General features: G+C 35.6%; 3 protein-coding genes and 2 non-coding genes across 6 annotated transcripts; 2 read left to right on the forward strand and 3 right to left on the reverse strand.

Moving 5' to 3' along the window:
* Nucleotides 1–99: 99 nt before the first annotated feature.
* Y106G6C.1 lies at nt 100–234 on the reverse strand. Its single transcript, NR_050476.1, has one exon. It is a non-coding gene; the product is annotated as an Unclassified non-coding RNA Y106G6C.1 (non-coding RNA).
* A 4,438-nt stretch (nt 235–4,672) lies between these two features.
* Nucleotides 4,673–4,749, forward strand: B0379.8. The gene has a single exon (NR_050477.1). It is a non-coding gene; the product is annotated as an Unclassified non-coding RNA B0379.8 (non-coding RNA).
* Nucleotides 4,750–8,762: 4,013 nt separating this feature from the next.
* B0379.2 (RanBD1 domain-containing protein) lies at nt 8,763–9,780 on the reverse strand. Its single transcript, NM_060255.2, has 5 exons — nt 9,664–9,780; nt 9,547–9,615; nt 9,024–9,500; nt 8,930–8,979; nt 8,763–8,884 (listed from the first exon to the last, which is right to left on the reverse strand). The coding sequence occupies exons 1-5, from the start codon at nt 9,664–9,666 to the stop codon at nt 8,803–8,805; spliced, it is 681 nt and encodes a 226-aa protein (NP_492656.1). The 5' UTR covers nt 9,667–9,780; the 3' UTR covers nt 8,763–8,802.
* Nucleotides 9,781–10,457: 677 nt separating this feature from the next.
* Nucleotides 10,458–12,279, reverse strand: B0379.7 (uncharacterized protein). The gene is made up of 5 exons (NM_170916.6): nt 12,215–12,279; nt 11,219–11,942; nt 10,749–11,170; nt 10,621–10,669; nt 10,458–10,572 (listed from the first exon to the last, which is right to left on the reverse strand). The coding sequence occupies exons 2-5, from the start codon at nt 11,907–11,909 to the stop codon at nt 10,505–10,507; spliced, it is 1,230 nt and encodes a 409-aa protein (NP_740910.1). The 5' UTR covers nt 11,910–11,942; nt 12,215–12,279; the 3' UTR covers nt 10,458–10,504.
* Nucleotides 12,280–12,873: 594 nt separating this feature from the next.
* Nucleotides 12,874–15,629, forward strand: B0379.1 (uncharacterized protein). 2 transcript variants are annotated; one of them, NM_001264363.3, is made up of 6 exons: nt 12,874–12,906; nt 13,151–13,254; nt 13,595–13,729; nt 15,025–15,114; nt 15,170–15,271; nt 15,316–15,629. In NM_001264363.3, the coding sequence occupies exons 1-6, from the start codon at nt 12,889–12,891 to the stop codon at nt 15,503–15,505; spliced, it is 639 nt and encodes a 212-aa protein (NP_001251292.1). In that variant the 5' UTR covers nt 12,874–12,888; the 3' UTR covers nt 15,506–15,629. The 2 variants fall into 2 exon arrangements, 1 of the variants encoding a protein (NP_001251292.1); NR_050478.1 differs by having other exon boundaries at nt 12,889–12,906; nt 13,151–13,301; nt 15,316–15,505.
* The last annotated feature ends 1,306 nt before the right edge of the window (nt 15,630–16,935 follow it).

The raw sequence follows: 16,935 nt of genomic DNA on the forward strand, positions 1-16,935 counted from the left end.
AAAACAAACTTGAATTTTCAATAGAAATATTTTAAAAGAGTCATTGGTCAGCTAAGACTTTTTGAAATAGAGTAGTTCACATTATGAGATATGCTTTTCCTCAGTTTATAGATTTCTTCTCCCTTTCTGACCGCAATTTAGTGTTCAATTGGTGTCCCGTGTCCCCGTGTCCAGTCGAGCCGTTTCACTCTCACTGACGAAAGATTTACGAGCCACTTTTACTATTTTATTGAGAAACTGGGAAAATATGGAACTTAAATGACCAGGTGAAAGAGTATTCAGAAAATATTAGTATCATTTTTTTCTTGAAATTTTTGGTAATGTACTTTGGGGAAGTAGGATGATGAGAGTGTGAAATTGTGTAAATTAAAACTTCTAAAATTTGTCTTTTTCATTGAAAAATTTTTTTTTGCAATTTCTACAATAAAAATCCTGATTTTGAAACAATATTCCGCGGAAAATAAATGTTTCGAAGTGAAACCGATTTAGGACCAATTAAAAAATTCTGCAAAATGTATCATCATTCCAAAAAGTTTAATTATATAAAAAAAAATCCAACAAAACTGTGTTGCTTTACAGTAATCATTTTGCCCAGCAATTTGAAATTAATTCAGTTACTAAAAAAAGTTTAGAATTTAAATGAAATTTCTGAAAGAAAACAACATTTTTAAATTGTTTCATAGTCATAGTCGATCATTTGAATTTAATTTATTATTTTTAACAACATGTTTTTGATAAAAATAACTTTTAAAAAGTTCCTCGCAGGTTACTGTAGTTGTAGCGAAAGCATTTTATATTTTTTGAAACTAAATGAATTTTTTGAGTTTTAAATTTTATTACTTCTCGTTTCAATGAATTGGATCTGATAAAAATTACCAAGACAGAAAAAAAACGGTTCTCGAAAAATGAGAAAAAGGGTAAGTGATTGGTTTGAGAGAAACAACTGATAACAAAACCAATTGTTTTCTTATCAGTTTTATCGATATTTCTTTTCATTAACAAAAAAGCTAATAATTGTTTCTTGGCCAACCGGAAAGAAGAAAAGGCTACAGAAACATGGAAATAATCAAAAAATTGAAAAACAGTAGGAAGAGAGAAAAAACGTATTTTTCGTTCGTTTCTTTATGAGGAACACAAGAAAGAAGAGGAGGAGGGTAGTAGTGGGGGGACCCCGAAACAATTAAAGATAGTAGTGATAAGAAGAGAGTGAGAGACACAGATATCAAACAGGCGTTCTTTCTTTCTCTCTCGGACCCCGGGACATGAACACGGAAAACGGAAAAGTGGGAATAGAGGGAAGTTGGTAGAAGAAGTGCAAGGACCAGTTGGTGATAAGAAAGTGTCATGTGATTGAACCATTTGGGTTTTGAAACTTTTTTTGACGAGGCTTCATAATAAATGTCAAATTTCCCAAACATTGTCAGAACTGAGAATCTAATTTTTTTTTAATGAAAATAGCATAATCAAACCCCAAACAATCAAGTAACTTGCCCTGGGAAGATGACTCTCAACCAAAACAGCTTCCACACAAGTACTCACATTCATTGGTGATAAAGAAACCTCGTGAGGCTGTTTTTATGTTTCGTAACATGAAAACTCCAATGTCTGAGAAATCAAAAACAATGCAAGAAAATGGAATAAAAATTGATGAGTCACGATCAGGAATCGGTAATTCAGAAAGAATGACTGATTTGGTAGAATAAAAGGAACAAAGATATCAAATTGGATGCGATTGACTTTTTTAGGGCGAACAAATGGGAGTTCATGATGTGGTGGTCAGGGATAATTAGGTTATTTAACTGATTGATTTGTTTTTTAGTTTTACATTTGGTTTTGCATTCCACTAGAATATAGATCAAGAATTCAGCTTCCTAAACTTCTTTACAAGGGAAGTCGAAAAACTGAACCCCGGACTTTGGCATGCCATAGTAATTTTTCGATAAAAGAGTGAAAATAATGATCTCTCCAAAAAATTTAGCTGCCCCGGTCCAGGTTTAGCAAAGTTATGACGTTTTGAAAGTGGCTAGACCACCTTTTTAAAAAAATTTCAAAAATTTCAAAAAAATTGTTTTTTCTGAAAAGTGGAAAAATATCTGTAAATGATTCAAAACAGCGAAAAACATATGCCATGCAAGTCTTAGCTCATAACTCTCAAGAAAACCCATAAATTAACCTACAAGAAAAAGTAATTTTTGGAATTTTGTCAAGATATGTAGATCAAGCAATGTGGTTTTTTGTCCGTGGGAAGAAAAAATGTGCATAATATCTGTTTTTCACATTTTTGGATAAGTTACAATAGTTTTTATCAATTTTTAGAAAAAAAATTTTTTTTTGAAAATTCTAGTTTTTTTTGCTAGGGTGGTCAAGGAATTTTTTTCGGCACTTTCAAAACGTCATAACTTTGCTAAACCTGGACCGGGGCAGCTAAATTTTTTGGAGAGATCATTTTTTTCACTCTTTTATCAAAAAATTACTATGGCATGTCAAAGTCCGGGGTTCAGTTTTTCGACTTCCCTTGTTAGTTCAATAGCTCGGTTTATTTTTAATATAATAACATAATTTTAACCACAAAAAATCTAGAAAAAATAAGATATATTTTTTTTGTTAAAAATTATTTGATAAATACAATGACAACCGAGATATGAGCTATCAAAGTTGCGTGAAGTGGATGCACCATGTTCAAAACGGATCGTTTTTACTTTTTTGGTCCGAGAAATAAGATTTCAAAGTTATTAACTATTAAAGTTTTTCAAGCCTTACATACAGTTAACTTTGTTAAAGCCTACGCTCTGAATACTTCTCGAAAACTAAAAATGTATGCAATGTGATCATAGTAAGAGTTGTTGATGGTTGTTGTTATTTAAAATCCGGAAAACAATGGGAATCCTCTATCCGAACAGGAGATTGGTGTGAGAGGGGGGAGATGGTTGTTTTACGGCCTCCCGCACACAACAATACTGCTGATAAATTATGTATGTTTCGATGGAAAAGTGATGACGGGGAAGGGAGACGGTTTTTCTGGGGACAAAAAACGAGGGAAACACAGTGGGAAGATGCAAATATAATTATAGACCTTCTTGTCCCTTTCCCCCATTTATTCTCGACTCTGACTTTTCTGTTTTTTTGTATGCTTATACACTCTTGTACAGTAGTCAGTTGAAAGTGAGAAAAACGAGAAATGAAAATGTGAAGATATGAGAAAATGATCGAAAACTTCCGAGTAGTAACAAGTTGCCAAGGATCGAGGGAACGAGAGAGAGAGAGAGAGAGAATCCAGAGGGAGAGAGAAAACATAGTTGACCCATTGAAGATAACATCTGTGTGGATATTTATGAGGAAAAAGAGAAGAACCTGGCAGATATCAAATGGGTACTTTGTAACTAGGTAAATTGCTTTCTGTTATGGGATCCGTTTGACACAACGACATGTGTTTTTGAAATTTTCAAATAAACTTGAAACTTTGGAAAGAGGTGTTTGAATTGTTAATTGCTTTCTAAAATTGTAAATTTTGCGCGAAAAAAAACATTTCATTCCATAAAGGCTATAGCCTTGCAGTTTTCTTGTTGTGCACAATGGTGTCGTCGGAATTTTTTTCTAATTTTTTAATGTTGTTCATTTTTTCTCGACCTACTCCAAAACTTCAAGTTTTAAACAAAAATTTTAGATTTTCTGAAAATAATCATGAAACTAAAGTTTCTAATTGACCGCAAACATCGGAAATATATTTGATCAGTTTTGTTTACTTCATAAATTGAGAAGTTTTTGAGGACTTTAAAAATTACATTTCTTTTTTCCCAAAAGGTTTTTCAGTCTAGATTTGTTAGTCTTTGGTAAATCCACATTGAGAAGAGAAACAATGAAACAAATAACGGAAAACAATTGAATTGCCATCTCTTGGGACTTCTAAATCTTGGACACTTTTATGAGAACTTTGGAGAGATTCAGATTACCACTAACAAAATTTTATCTTTACTTACAATTTTGTTTAGAATTAAGGGATCTTGGGAGCGTATATTTAAAATTCTCAGATAGAAAGCTGATATGCTTCATCTCTCTTGCCTCTTGCCTCATATCATATCAATTACGCAACAAAATTCAATAAGTCAAAACTGAAGCCAGAGAAGTCTTATTACAATTTCCGTCTTTTTACGGTTATCGAATAAAATCTGAACATAAGAGAAAATCAAGATAAAGTGAAAAGAACATGTGTTAGAAAAGTTGTTTTTCTGGGGGTGAAAATGTGAAAAAAAGTGAAAAGAAACAAATTTTTGTTACTTTATGAAACCCAAAAACCTAAAAGCTAGACATTCCGCCTGATTGGGTACCTCTCACCCGCCCGTTCACCCGCCTAAAAAACGAAAATTTACCAAATTTTCCCTAAAGTACGTGGGAAAGAGCTTATGCAAACTGCAAGACTATTAAAGGAATTACGGTATGTTCATGAATGTTTTCTTATAATAAAAAAGAAAAAGACTAGTCTCTTGAAACTCTCTTTGACCACGATCACCTCCAGCAGAGCTTAAGCAAACATTGGAAGAGATTTGTGGCAGGAAATGATTAGTGATAAGAGAGTGAGATCTCTCTATATCTCTCTCTATCACTCATTTGTGAACGTATAGTACTGTCCACACCGGTGAGTGGGGGGAACCGGTGGTGCCTGTTGATGATGGGTGGATATTAGACGGATTTGCGAGAATTGCGTGCGACGATGATATGGGACTGAGAAATAACGACATGTTGACAAACAATACGGAAGAAACCGATTCTGTTCCCCCGTTCCAAGTAAAAGGAAATCAAGGAAAATACTGTTCAGGACACCTATCTGACCTTCCAGCTTAACAACAGATACATTGGCTCAGTTTATATACATCATAAATTAATTAATCGCAAAACTTTAGAGAAAAAAAAAGTACATTTTTTGATTATTGATAGTTATATGATAAAATTGGAGACAGCGTAGATTTGAGCTACCAAAGCTGAGTGGTGTCGATGCACCATGTTCAAAAGTCGCCTATTTAACTTTCGAAGTCCAGGTTTGTTGTTCAGGTATAAAATAAATTTTACTTGTCATAATATAGAAGAAAAAACAAAAAATATTTTGCCACTTTTTTCTGCTGATTTTTTGGTATAATCAATATCAACTGAGATATGAGAGACCACAGTGTTGAGAAATTTTCGTCGTGGTTTTGCACTCACTTTGAATGTTAATTGAATTTGGTAGGTTTCGAATTTGAACTTGAAAAATTTCTATTTTTTTTTTGAGCCAAAAAGTTGGACTGAAGCAAAACAAAAATTAAGAAATTTTTAGAGATTTTTTATTAAGAGAAAATTAAGAGATTTTTAAAAATTGAAAACGCTCTCATCTTCAAAAGCAAGTACCCAAATAGTTAAATTTTACAAAATATTATCATGAAATTGTCTTTTAGTTGAAAACTTTGAAGATGTATGAGCTCAGATTTTTCACTTAAAAAAATGTTTCTATAATTGTTTGCCCTTAACAAAGCTTGAGGTGCCATAACAAGAACTCCAATGAAGATACACAAAAGGATATGCAAAAACCATGAAAGACCTTGAACAAATGTGTGTGTGTACTTCTCTGAAAGATATATCGAGAATATGTTGAAGTGTGTTGTTGTTGCGACGATCCTCTTTTCCGTATGTTTCGGACCGATGCGCACAGATACATAGATATATGTATAAATGTACAATTCATATAATACCTCTCTCTCTCTTACATGCCTCTTTTAGGTATTACCGCCACATGTCACACACATACTTCTCAAAAGGCTTATTGTGAGTCATGAAACTCCATGGACTACTCATTGCACTTTTATTCAAAACTTTTGAAGCTTATATGTGTTCCGCATGGCTTATACAAAAAGAAGAACTACTATTCATGACCCCAAAAGTGTTACAGTAATCCTATTGAATAGAATTTAAACATTTGTAAGAGAGTTATAGGAAACAACTACTGTGACCTATGCAGTTGGTAAAGCACTTTTGTGAGAAAATCAATTAGATTTAATCAATTAGACTTGTAATTTCGTGTTAGAGGAATTTTACCATCATTCTTTTATTTTCATGTTTGATGAAGCTTGAATGTTCGTCCTAAATAATAATAAATCGGTATAGTCTATTTTTAGTTCAAATAAAATCAGAAAAAATTGGAAAAAAAAAGAAAAATACGGTCGCGCGGAAGAGGCTTTTGTCTTGTTTCTTGCGGTTTTTTCTTGCTTCCGACTAATTAGAAAAGAAAATTTGGCCGCGCGGAACAAAAAAAGAGCATTGAGCCTTCAAGTTCTGCGGAGCAATACACAGAAAATGAGAGCGATGAGGAGCTTGTCTTTCCGCCAGTCAACATACTGTTTTTTTTCTTGTCAGTGGCATTGAGGGAACATAAAATGAAACACGTCATAGTAAATGAATGATGAGAAGAAGAAGCAAAGGTAGATGGAAAGGTGGTGTTTTATGTTTGACAAGGATACTAGTTGCATGAAGTATGTACTTGAAGATTTTCGGAATGAGAATCCTCAGTAGACAAATTGAAGAGGATATAGACATTTGAAAAACTACAAAGACAATAAAACAATGAGGGAAAAGTTTCAAACCTACAAACTAACAATTTTTGAGCTTACCTTCCGATCTTCAGAAACAAAATCCTACAAAAAACTCAGCAACCGAGAAGCCCTTTGCAGCTAAATTTAATGTGAAAATCTGTTGAAATGGTTTTCAAATGACACAGTCAACGAATTGGTTACTAACTCAAAAATCATCTAAAATTTTGGAAATATAGTCTTTTCAATAGTTTTGCACAGAACATTTTCTCTCTACTTTTAATTAATAAAATTTATCATCATCATCATCGCTATACTCAAAAATAAGTAACGCTAATAGAAATCATAGAAAATTTGTTCATTAAAAACTTATTGAACAGTTCACAGTGCAATATTTTTTTACCATGGAGACTCTCTAGAACATAGTCATCGGTTCAAATGTTTTTTATTTCAAAAGATTCACATCAATCGAGCATCGAAAATTTTTAGACTTTTTTCTTAACTCTAAATTGGAGTCTAGAATGAGAATGAACTCGAAGACGTTCATAAAATCCACAAAGTTTATAAAGTTCCTAGCAGGAGAGATGGTTACTGAGTCTTCTGCTTCTGCTCAACACCATCATTAGCGCATTGTCTTTTCATTTCTTATTATTGCTTGCTCCTGTGTTCTCTCTATTTCTCTCACTCCATTCTTTGTTTTGTTCTAAATGTTTACCCAAAAGTGTGACACATTCAAGAAAGAGGATACAATTTGCCAATGGAATTTCAAAATAATTAATACAGTTCGAAAGAAGCAGTAAGGATGAGAAAACTAGATCAGGGCGAAAGCTTGAAATAATGTGGCTTAAACAAATTGCACCAAAAAATATGAAATAGAAAGGAAGTTACCTTCTAGCTTTTGAAAATATCGTTTAATGTTTTTGTACATTTTGAATATACAAATTGAATTTATCCCCACTGGGAAAGTTGTTTAAATCACATTTAAACACGTCTAAAAAAAATCTTAAAAATTTGACTATGAAGCCCCAGAACTGGAAAAATTAACATTATTTTCACCCTGAAATTTAAAAATCTAGACAACAAATCATTATTTTCAGAATATCATAAAATTTCCAAAATTCATGAAAGTAAGTTGAATGGGTTTAAGGCAATTCGTGATAAACGAAACAAACAAAAATGATTATTAGAAGACAAAGAGCAAACGGGAATGGGAGAATATTTGGCCCTCCTCTTTCTTCTCTTTTTCTCCCCCATATTCCCGTTCAGTAATGTTTCCCTCTCCCGCAAGAGCATATAGCACACAGCTACATATACACAGATGGCCCCGTTCATTCGGGAGAGCCTCTTTTCCCGTTGCTCTCCGCGTTCCGCGTGCTCTCCGCCTGTTTGTTTCCTATGTATATATGATTGAACTCTCTCTGCTGCAACCTCTCCCAATAGTCACAAACCAAAAGCTCTGGCTCCAAACAAAACAGTTTCGGACCTGAATTTTGAGTAAAAGAGAATACATGGGAAATGTGCACTATGTGGCTCGTGTAGTTTTGTGGTGTTTTAACAGCTTCTGTACGATTATGAGCCAATTCATGAAACACATTCAAAATTTATATACATTTGAAATGTTGTGATTTGTGGGTTGAAGAATAAGGCATGTTCTGAAAGACCGTTCTCGTCCTCCTGATTTTTCGTGATGGGAAAATGGATTATGACATGGAGCATTGATTGTACGATTTCATATTACTCGCCAGGGAGTAACGTTAACCGGGAAATTGCTAGAAAGCAAAAAAAAGTTAAATCAAATACCAGATTATGCGTAAACAGAAAAAGTACCACATTTTAAGACGCAAACTTTCAGCTTTGGGACAAAGCTTAGCAGGTTCCAAAAACGGATTGTTGTAACCAATGAGCATATCTTCAATTTAACGTTCGCCTTGTCTTTCTAGCAATTGTCCAATTATCGTTATTTTCTAGTCAGATTCAGTTTCCGGTTAGGGGAACGCGGGGATCAGTTCTCGAAAATCAACGAGAGGGACGTCCATCACATAACACATTTACAACATTGGTTACTGAAAGTTATTAAATTTGATGGTTTCCCTGAAAGCACACAATCCAGATAGTCCGAGAGAAAGACGGAAATTGTGGATTAGTCGAATGACTCGAATCGAATAGTAATATATGAAAACCTGTACTTTCTAAGATGACCCAAATAGACAAAATTGAAAAAACATTTATTGAAAGCAGTATTCACTGTTCACTCTCCACCAGCCTTCTTCTTTCCTTTTCCAACTGCAAACTTGTTGAACACGAGGTCAATTTTGGTCTCCCGATCCGCACTGCAAATATTATTATTTCAAAAAGGTTATCATGATACAACATACCTTTGCTTATTCTCCCTTGCTTGACGAGTGTTCACTCTGACTTCGAATCCCTGGAAAGCTTGATAATTTGAATACTTAGATCAACTTCCCGAACCTCTGCTCTAATAGCTCCAATTCTACGGCTCAAGTGTTTCCAGCAACCTTCATCAAAAGCCAATCTCTTCTTCATTGTCCACATGAATCCATTCGAGTGTTCAAATGCATTTTTTGCGTGAAGAACTGATTGAGCAGGATCTCTGTTTTCTCCAGCAAGAAGAAAAGCAAAATGTGGATTGGTTTCATCGAGGACGAATTCTTGCTCTGCTTTCGAGTCTTCTTTTTTCTTTTCCTTGTCTGGAGATACCATTTCTTTCAGTTCCTTCGAATCACTCTTATTTCCACATGCAACACTTCTATCTTCTGACATTGTCTCATTAATCAATGGGTTTTCAGGTTCCTTTTCCTCCTTTTTGATCTCTTCCGCCAAAACCATCTCAACACTGTTCAATTCCTCCTTTTCAGATTCCAAAGTAGAAGTTGACATTGTCAGTTTTCTCGCTGGGCTTCTTCTAACTTCTTTTGGTTTACTTGCCTGAAAATATGAAGTTTCAATCAATGAATTGTATGGATAAACTTACACAAAATGCCGCGAAAAGGATGAACGTTGCAATTGGAAAACATTTTACAATAATTTGTAAGATGCTCTCCTGAATTACAAATTGATGAGATATTGAAGTGTTTCCTTCACAACTTACCATTTTAGAAAGTAGAACCAACTTTCACAGCTTCAAAATCAGAAAATAACGAAAATATTTCTACCAGTGGCTAAAGGTTTTCAAAAACGTTTTTTGATAATAGATTTCAAGGCCACGTTTTCATTTAATAGTGGAACAAAATTTTTTTTTTCAAACCAAATTTAAATTATATTTCCCATTTTTACCGCATCTCTTCTCGCCTTTTCTATTCGATCAAGGGATCACTGCCTAGTGTTTTCGAACAACTAGAATTCCATGTTAACTTCGTTACAAACTGCTCTCTCTTTTTCAAAAACGTTTTCCGGGGGAGAGGAGATTGAGTGCTCATTTTGAATTATTTTCTCAATTGTAACAATATTTAACTAGGTGTATCTCACTGCATTTCACGGGGTATAAGGCTGTTAACAGCATCCTCATTGCCCTCTCTATATCTATACTGGAAATCTTGTACTTGATGATAGAAACTGCTTATTTAAGCCAATTTCATCTTCATTGATTAGATTATTGAAGGGGACGCCAGAATGGGATCTAAATACATGAGAAGGACGATCTATAACATCGTAACATAGCCGTAACGGGAGGTGCTACTTCCTCTAACCCGCCCGACCTCGAAAACGTCGAAGAAAAATAAAAGTAACCATAGAATGAAAATCTTCCAACGAAATGGTAAAGTTGGTAACTTGTCGCTTCTAGAGAACATCTGTTATAAATATTTACGCAATATTTGTGAAGCTAGGTGAGCGTCTTGACCCATCGGAATTTCCTTCTATGGTTAAAATAGTATTCAAAAAAGATGCAGAACCAAATCCCTTCATTCATTTTCCAATTAAAAATCGAGAGTTCACTGTGAAGAAGATGGATCTTTCTCTACTTTCTCAGCTGACTTCTTTGCCTTCGCCTTGCTGCGCTCTGAAAGAATCACATTTGAATCTAGAAACAATTATTAAAACAACTCACTCTTCTTCTTGCGATTCTTCTTCGATTTCTTCGAGTTAACACTGCTCGCCTAAATTTTTCAAATTATTCAGAAAATCACGTGTTTTGTGGGACATTTAGCTGATTCTTGAGAATCATGAGTTACTGACAGTCGATCCGCTCTTCTGTTCTCCACCAAGTTCAATTGCAGTCTTCACGTCAGATTCTGGTGCATCAGATTTTGCCTCGATTGCAGACTTAACATCACTCTCAAAAGCATCGTTCTTTGCTTCGGCGGCAGTCTTGACTCCTGATTCAGGAACATCATTCTTTACCTCTGCAGCAGTCTTCACACCAGATTCTGGAATGTCGTTTTTGGCTTCAGAAGCGGTTTTGACATCAGGTTCTGGAGTATCTTGAACTGGAGATTGGATTGACATGGCAGTGTTCACATTTGATTCAGGAGCATCGTTACGAAGTTCGTTGGCAGTTTGAACTCCAGTTTCCGGTTGATTTGGAGTTGGAGGCTCAGAAGTAGATGTGCTCTTTCCCTTGCTTTTCTTATTTTTCTTGTTTTTGCGACTGTTTGATTCTGAAATTTTGAATATTCGGATAGTATTCAAACTTTTATCAAACTCACTCTTCTTATCCTTCGACTTCTTGTTCTTCTTCTTTTTAATTTTCTTCGATTTCTTCGATTCAGTAGAAGCAGGAGCAGAAGATGATTGATCAGATGAAGCAGGTCCAGAATCCACAGCCAATCTCTCCGATTTTCCACCGACACCATTGGAAGTATTATCCTTTGGGCCCAAAATAACCGAGTTCCCACCTCCAGAAGCATTCTCAGTTGGAGCCATCCTCTCGGATTTCCCACCAATTCCTCCATAAACATTGTCCTTCGGCGCCAACAATACAGAGTCTCTACCAATTGGTTTAATTGGAGAGCTCAAAGGATCAACTGGAGTTGGCTGTTCTGCAGTGACTGGAGTTGGCTCGGGGATTGGAGCAGGAGCACCTTGAGTGATTTCTTGAACTGGAGCGGACACTTGTGTTGGTTGCTGAGGGACTTCAGGAGTTGGTTCCGGGCATTGAACTGGAGCAGGAGCAGATTCCGGAGCAGGTGCAGGGGTCGGTTGTTCGAGTTGTTGAGGTGGAGCAGCTGCAGGCTGTTCAGTAACAGGCACAGTCTTCGGAGATGATCTCGAGCTTTTTGTGGAACGAGTGCTTCTTGAACTTCTTTGAGATGTCGTTGCATTCTTGCCATTCTCACTGTTCTTGAAGTAGAAGTAGGCCAGAACAGCGACAATTGCCAGTAGGACGTACACGATCATTGGTTTTGGTGCTGACTTTTTGTTGATTCCAATCTGAAACAATATTATTTTTGTTTCACAGTAATAAAAACTGGCGACGTTTTGGGGCAACCTCTTACCAAACGTTGGAAACTTTCTGCCAACAATTTTGAGTTTTATTAAAATCCCCTCAAGTTGGAAAGTTGAAAACATTTGGTAGAAAGTTTTCTCCCAAATGCAGAAAAAGTTGAGAGTGAATCTTTCTAGATGTGCAACTTCAGTGGCCGAAGAGGCTAGCAACCCCACTCTACTACTTCAAAAGCAATCATCTGAAATTTAAAACTCACCAGTCAATGTGTCACGTGTCTGAAGATGAAAAGGGAAGAAGTCGTCCTTCGTAAATTCGAAACTGAATTTATCGACAAGTTTGTGATTGTTTTTTCTTTTCTTATCTAACGTAGAATCTTCACGGCTTTATTTTTCCAATTCGAAATGTCATAATTTTTTCTTTTTCCTAATTTTTATGTGAACATATTTCATAAGATATTTGCACTTGCACCTACAACTATCCTCCGTGAATTAACTCAATTACCATGTTTAATATAAGAAATACAGTAATTTGTTTTCTGGCATTTTTCCTTATATTTTTCAAGTTATCGCAGAAAGTATTGCAGTTTCTATCGAAGTTTTGGCTTCAGAATATATTTTTGTGTTTCTTTTTTGTGTGCTTTTGTCTCCTCGTGTTCTCACGATCATCTCGAAATCTGCCAAAACTCCTGTGGCAACATATCTCTCCACTGATCCTCCAAGTGGTTTTCATTAATCACTGACTACTTCTCTTCTCAACCTGTCTAACACATCTCTCGGTTGCCCTCAAAATCTCGATTCTTCTGATCTTCCGCCCCCATCTGACATCAGCTGTTTGTTGTCTTCTCTCTCTCAAAACTCCGCCTAGTTTTTCTCTTCTTGCTCAAACTCTTTACTTCAGTCTCTTCTTCTTTTCCATCGAGACAACAACAACATGGGCGCCTTCGATCGCGTGAGTTTTCATCTTCGAAAATGTTATTATTTTGACATTATCTAGTTCCTAGGGGTGTCAGTGAAAAATATAAATTATTGAGGAACTTTTATTTTTTAAAAATTTCGAACGGTTTTCTGCAAAAAATAAAATCAACTATAAGAAGTATTTATATATGTCAACGCCTAGACTAAAGCTAAAGATCGAGTCTAAGCCTAATCCAGAGCCAAAACCTTAGCTAAATCCTAAAAATCGATGTGTTCAGGTGAAAGCTCAAGTTGCATCCGACTCAAAATGGACATCAGCTCCTTACAAGGGATTTGTGGCCGGAAGCCCATCAAACACGTATATTGATATTGTTTCCACTGCGTGAGTTTTCAACATGCAACCTATCCTGAAGCTTTTTAAAATTAATTGTAAGATAATCAAATTGTCATGTTTCACTCTTTGAATTCTCAGCAAATTTCAAAGTATTACGTTGATTTATTGTATCAATTTGTTTGTTGGAGATGATACTGCTGTTCGCAACCGCAACGAGACCAACTTCGTCTCTAGCACAGCGTGGACCCAAAATTTCACGAAACAAATGAAACGGTTTTCTACAACGTAGAAACGCCAAAACGCCAAAAACGCCAAGAATGTCTCTCTCAAAAAATAAAATTGCTAATTGACTTACAGTCATCAGCTGAAAAGTCCGAAAATATTTCAGCTTTGAAGACGCCACTAACACGATGAATTTTGCTCGTCACTCGAAATACGATGAAATGTATTCTCCTTATCTCGGATCATTCCGCGAACGACACAATTATACTTCAATTGCTCCAAGCTTGTGTATTAACAAAACGTTAGTTTTTATTTGGTGATACATGTGTACTCTTTCCGTATTAAAGTTCTCTCTCATTTTTTATCAGTTTTAGATTGAGTAAACTCGTGCGAAAGTTATATTACTCGGCGTTTGCCGCCAGCTTCCTACCCAAGGCTTCGCAACTTCTTACCCAAGGCTTGCCCAAAAAATAAAAACATTTATAAGGAGCTGCCAAGACTTGGGTAAACCTTGGGCAAGAGTTGGACGCCGTCTCAAAAATGAAAAAAGTCGTCGACTGCCTCGTCGTCCCGAGGCGTCGCCCAAGTCTTACCCAAGTCTTACCCAAGTTTTGCCTATTTCTTACCCAATTTATACCTGTGTGTTGAACTTTGATCTCATTTCCCGTTGTGCCGAAGTCTTACCTGCTGAGCCATGATGGTCGCGCGAAAAGATCCACACTAGTAATTATATATCGTACTCATATTCTGATAGATATTTTTGAGGAAGTACCAGACATATCTGATTGATACGGTATTCTCACATACCTTATTTCATTTGTTTTCAAGTTTGTTTTCAATACCTAATGATTCTAAGTTCAGAATTTACAGAATTACTGTAATTCATGTTTGTTTCATGTCTCTCAATTTTATAAAAGTTTACATTTCAAAAGAACAGTTCAGTCTTAGAAAAATTCAAAATTTGATGCATAGGATTGACTGACTATTATTTGACTATTGGACTGACTAGGAGAAGAATCATCCTGAAGATAACTTTTCTTTTTATTTTTAGAAAAATTATATGGTTTATTAGACAAAATGGCAATAAAAATCAGACTTTGTTCGTACATTTTTTTAAACAATGTTAGCCACCAGAGAAAAATATTTAGAATTTGCCTTTGAAGGGACAAGTTTTCCTGTGAATTCTTTCAATTACATTGAAATTCCTCTATTTTAAATACAAATTAATCAAAAGACAAAGTGTCGATTTACGCTAAACATTGCGCATGCGGGATTTCGGAATCTTGTTCGTTCTTTACATCTGCAAACTTGGGTAAGAAGTTGGCAAAACTTGGCTAAGACTTGGGCAGAACTCGGGCGAGGGAGTTTACACTAGAATTGTTGAAGTTGGGTAAGACTTGGGCATACTCTGGGTTAGAAGTTGGCAAGAGTTGGGTAAGAAGCTGAAAAGGCCCAAACTTGGGGAAGAAGCTGTCGGGAATTGCCGAGTAGTCTTGCACCCTTACGGGTCAATTGAAAATTAGTCTTGCAAATAAAACTAATAGAGGAAATACGGTAATAACTTTCAGACACCTGAATTTGTTGAAATGTTTTCAGAAACCGTGCCATCGAGTATGACCTGGCACCACACAAGGCTTACAATCCACGACAATCCGAATGGCTTCTTGAAAAAGACAAGAAATATAGGTAAAACTTTTGGTGTTTTAGAACCAACTGGAAACCAAACTTGTCATTTTTATAGAGTTCGTGGTGCTCGTAATTTAATTTACACAAAAAGCGCATCGGATATCAGTTTGCCTCCACTGACACGTCGCACATTCACAGTTCCAACAGATACTCTTCGGTTCGTCTAGGCAATTTGCTTTCCTTGCTAACCTGTTATTTCAGTCATCAGAATCAATTTCTCTACTGGAATGGTCGTGCACTTGGTCTTGACTATGTTGCTCCATTCCTTCGTCGTGAAGATTATTCTCGTCACGAGGATCGCCGTTATCAGAGAATTTACTGGTCTCCACATTTCATTGATTTGCTTCCATCTTGCCGTCATTCTGCACATCTTATGCTTTCCGCTTATTAAATCACTTCCAGATGTTCTTTTTCCTTTTTCTGTGTTTTTCTGCCGTCGACTTCCTATGTTTCTTTCCGTGTTCTCAACAGGGGTGTAATAAGCTTCAAGTGTCTAATAAAACGATTCGAAACAGATTTCCTTTGCATATTTTATTTGTCTGTCACAAAAAAAACATGAATGAAAAAAAAAACAAAAAAGACCCAAACATGCAATAAGAGGAGGTAATTAACGGAGGAGTAGAATTTGTGGTTGTTACACTCAAATGTATTGAAACTTTCCCGAAAAAACCAAATTTCATATACTGAGATATCTCATAAAAATTTAATGTAAATTATCACTTTTCCAAATGACGAGTTCGACACAAAATTCGATGAATACCAAGGTTGCAAGTTGTCCATCATTTCTCTCAATATCATATCCATCTGTACAATCGAGTTCTTCCATTTTGTATCTGAATATTATTTTTCGATGTTTACAAATTTTTGGATTTCGTATTTGGGTAATTTTTATAGCTAACCAGCCGCAACCCTAAAATACGACTATAATACCCCGACGGCGCCAGATCCGCTTCGTACATTTAACGCTAATTCTCTTACTTCGTCTTTAACTAGGAAATTACAAGAATATACGATGAATGTACGAATGGGGGAGATTGAAAATCTTCGCAAAGTCTGTGAATGTGCTATGAAGCGATTTGCCGATAGCAAGTTAGAAGCTTTCTTCTGGATAAGAAGAAACCTCTGCTCAACTGTTATTGGACGATCTCAACATAGTCACAGATTGTATTGTTAGAATAAAAAATAAAATACTGTTAACATTGCATGACTGATCGGTTTTTTCGACGTGGAATCAGTTCTAAGCTGTTCGCTCACAAATCCCTGATACAAATTCCAATCATTTTGAAATAAAAATGCTTTAAAATTTCACTGTTCATTCCTAGATTGCAAACTTTTGGGTGACGTAGGTTCTTTGGAGACAAAGTGTCCAAAGTGACAAAGGATCCAGTAGACAAAATGGGGTGTATCTTGGGGCCAAGGATCAATGGTACCAACCTTTTTTCAACTAGTTTCTTATATGTATTTTTCAGCTAATTTTTGTTTATATTTCACTGGAAAAAGTTTTTTTAATGCACTTTCCATAGGATTTTCGGTCATAATTCGCTCAGATAAACTTGTAAATGTCCTTTCCGATCGATTTATTCACTCGATTAGTCGTTGAATGTATATGGTGAGTGAGATTATGCGATGCTCAAAATGAATTTTCAATTTTCCCGCCGATACAGAAACTAATTTTGATTAAGGAACATTGTGGTGAGTGCGCGTCTGGTCCCGACGCGAAATTAATTTTAATGCTTTGAAACTTTTTTCTAATATTTTCGTTAAAAATTAAGGTTTATAGCCTTCAAAAATTATATATGGTCTTCAATAATTTTTTATTAA

Source organism: Caenorhabditis elegans, chromosome I, assembly GCF_000002985.6.
Source record: "Caenorhabditis elegans chromosome I".
NCBI lineage: Eukaryota > Metazoa > Nematoda > Chromadorea > Rhabditida > Rhabditidae > Caenorhabditis > Caenorhabditis elegans.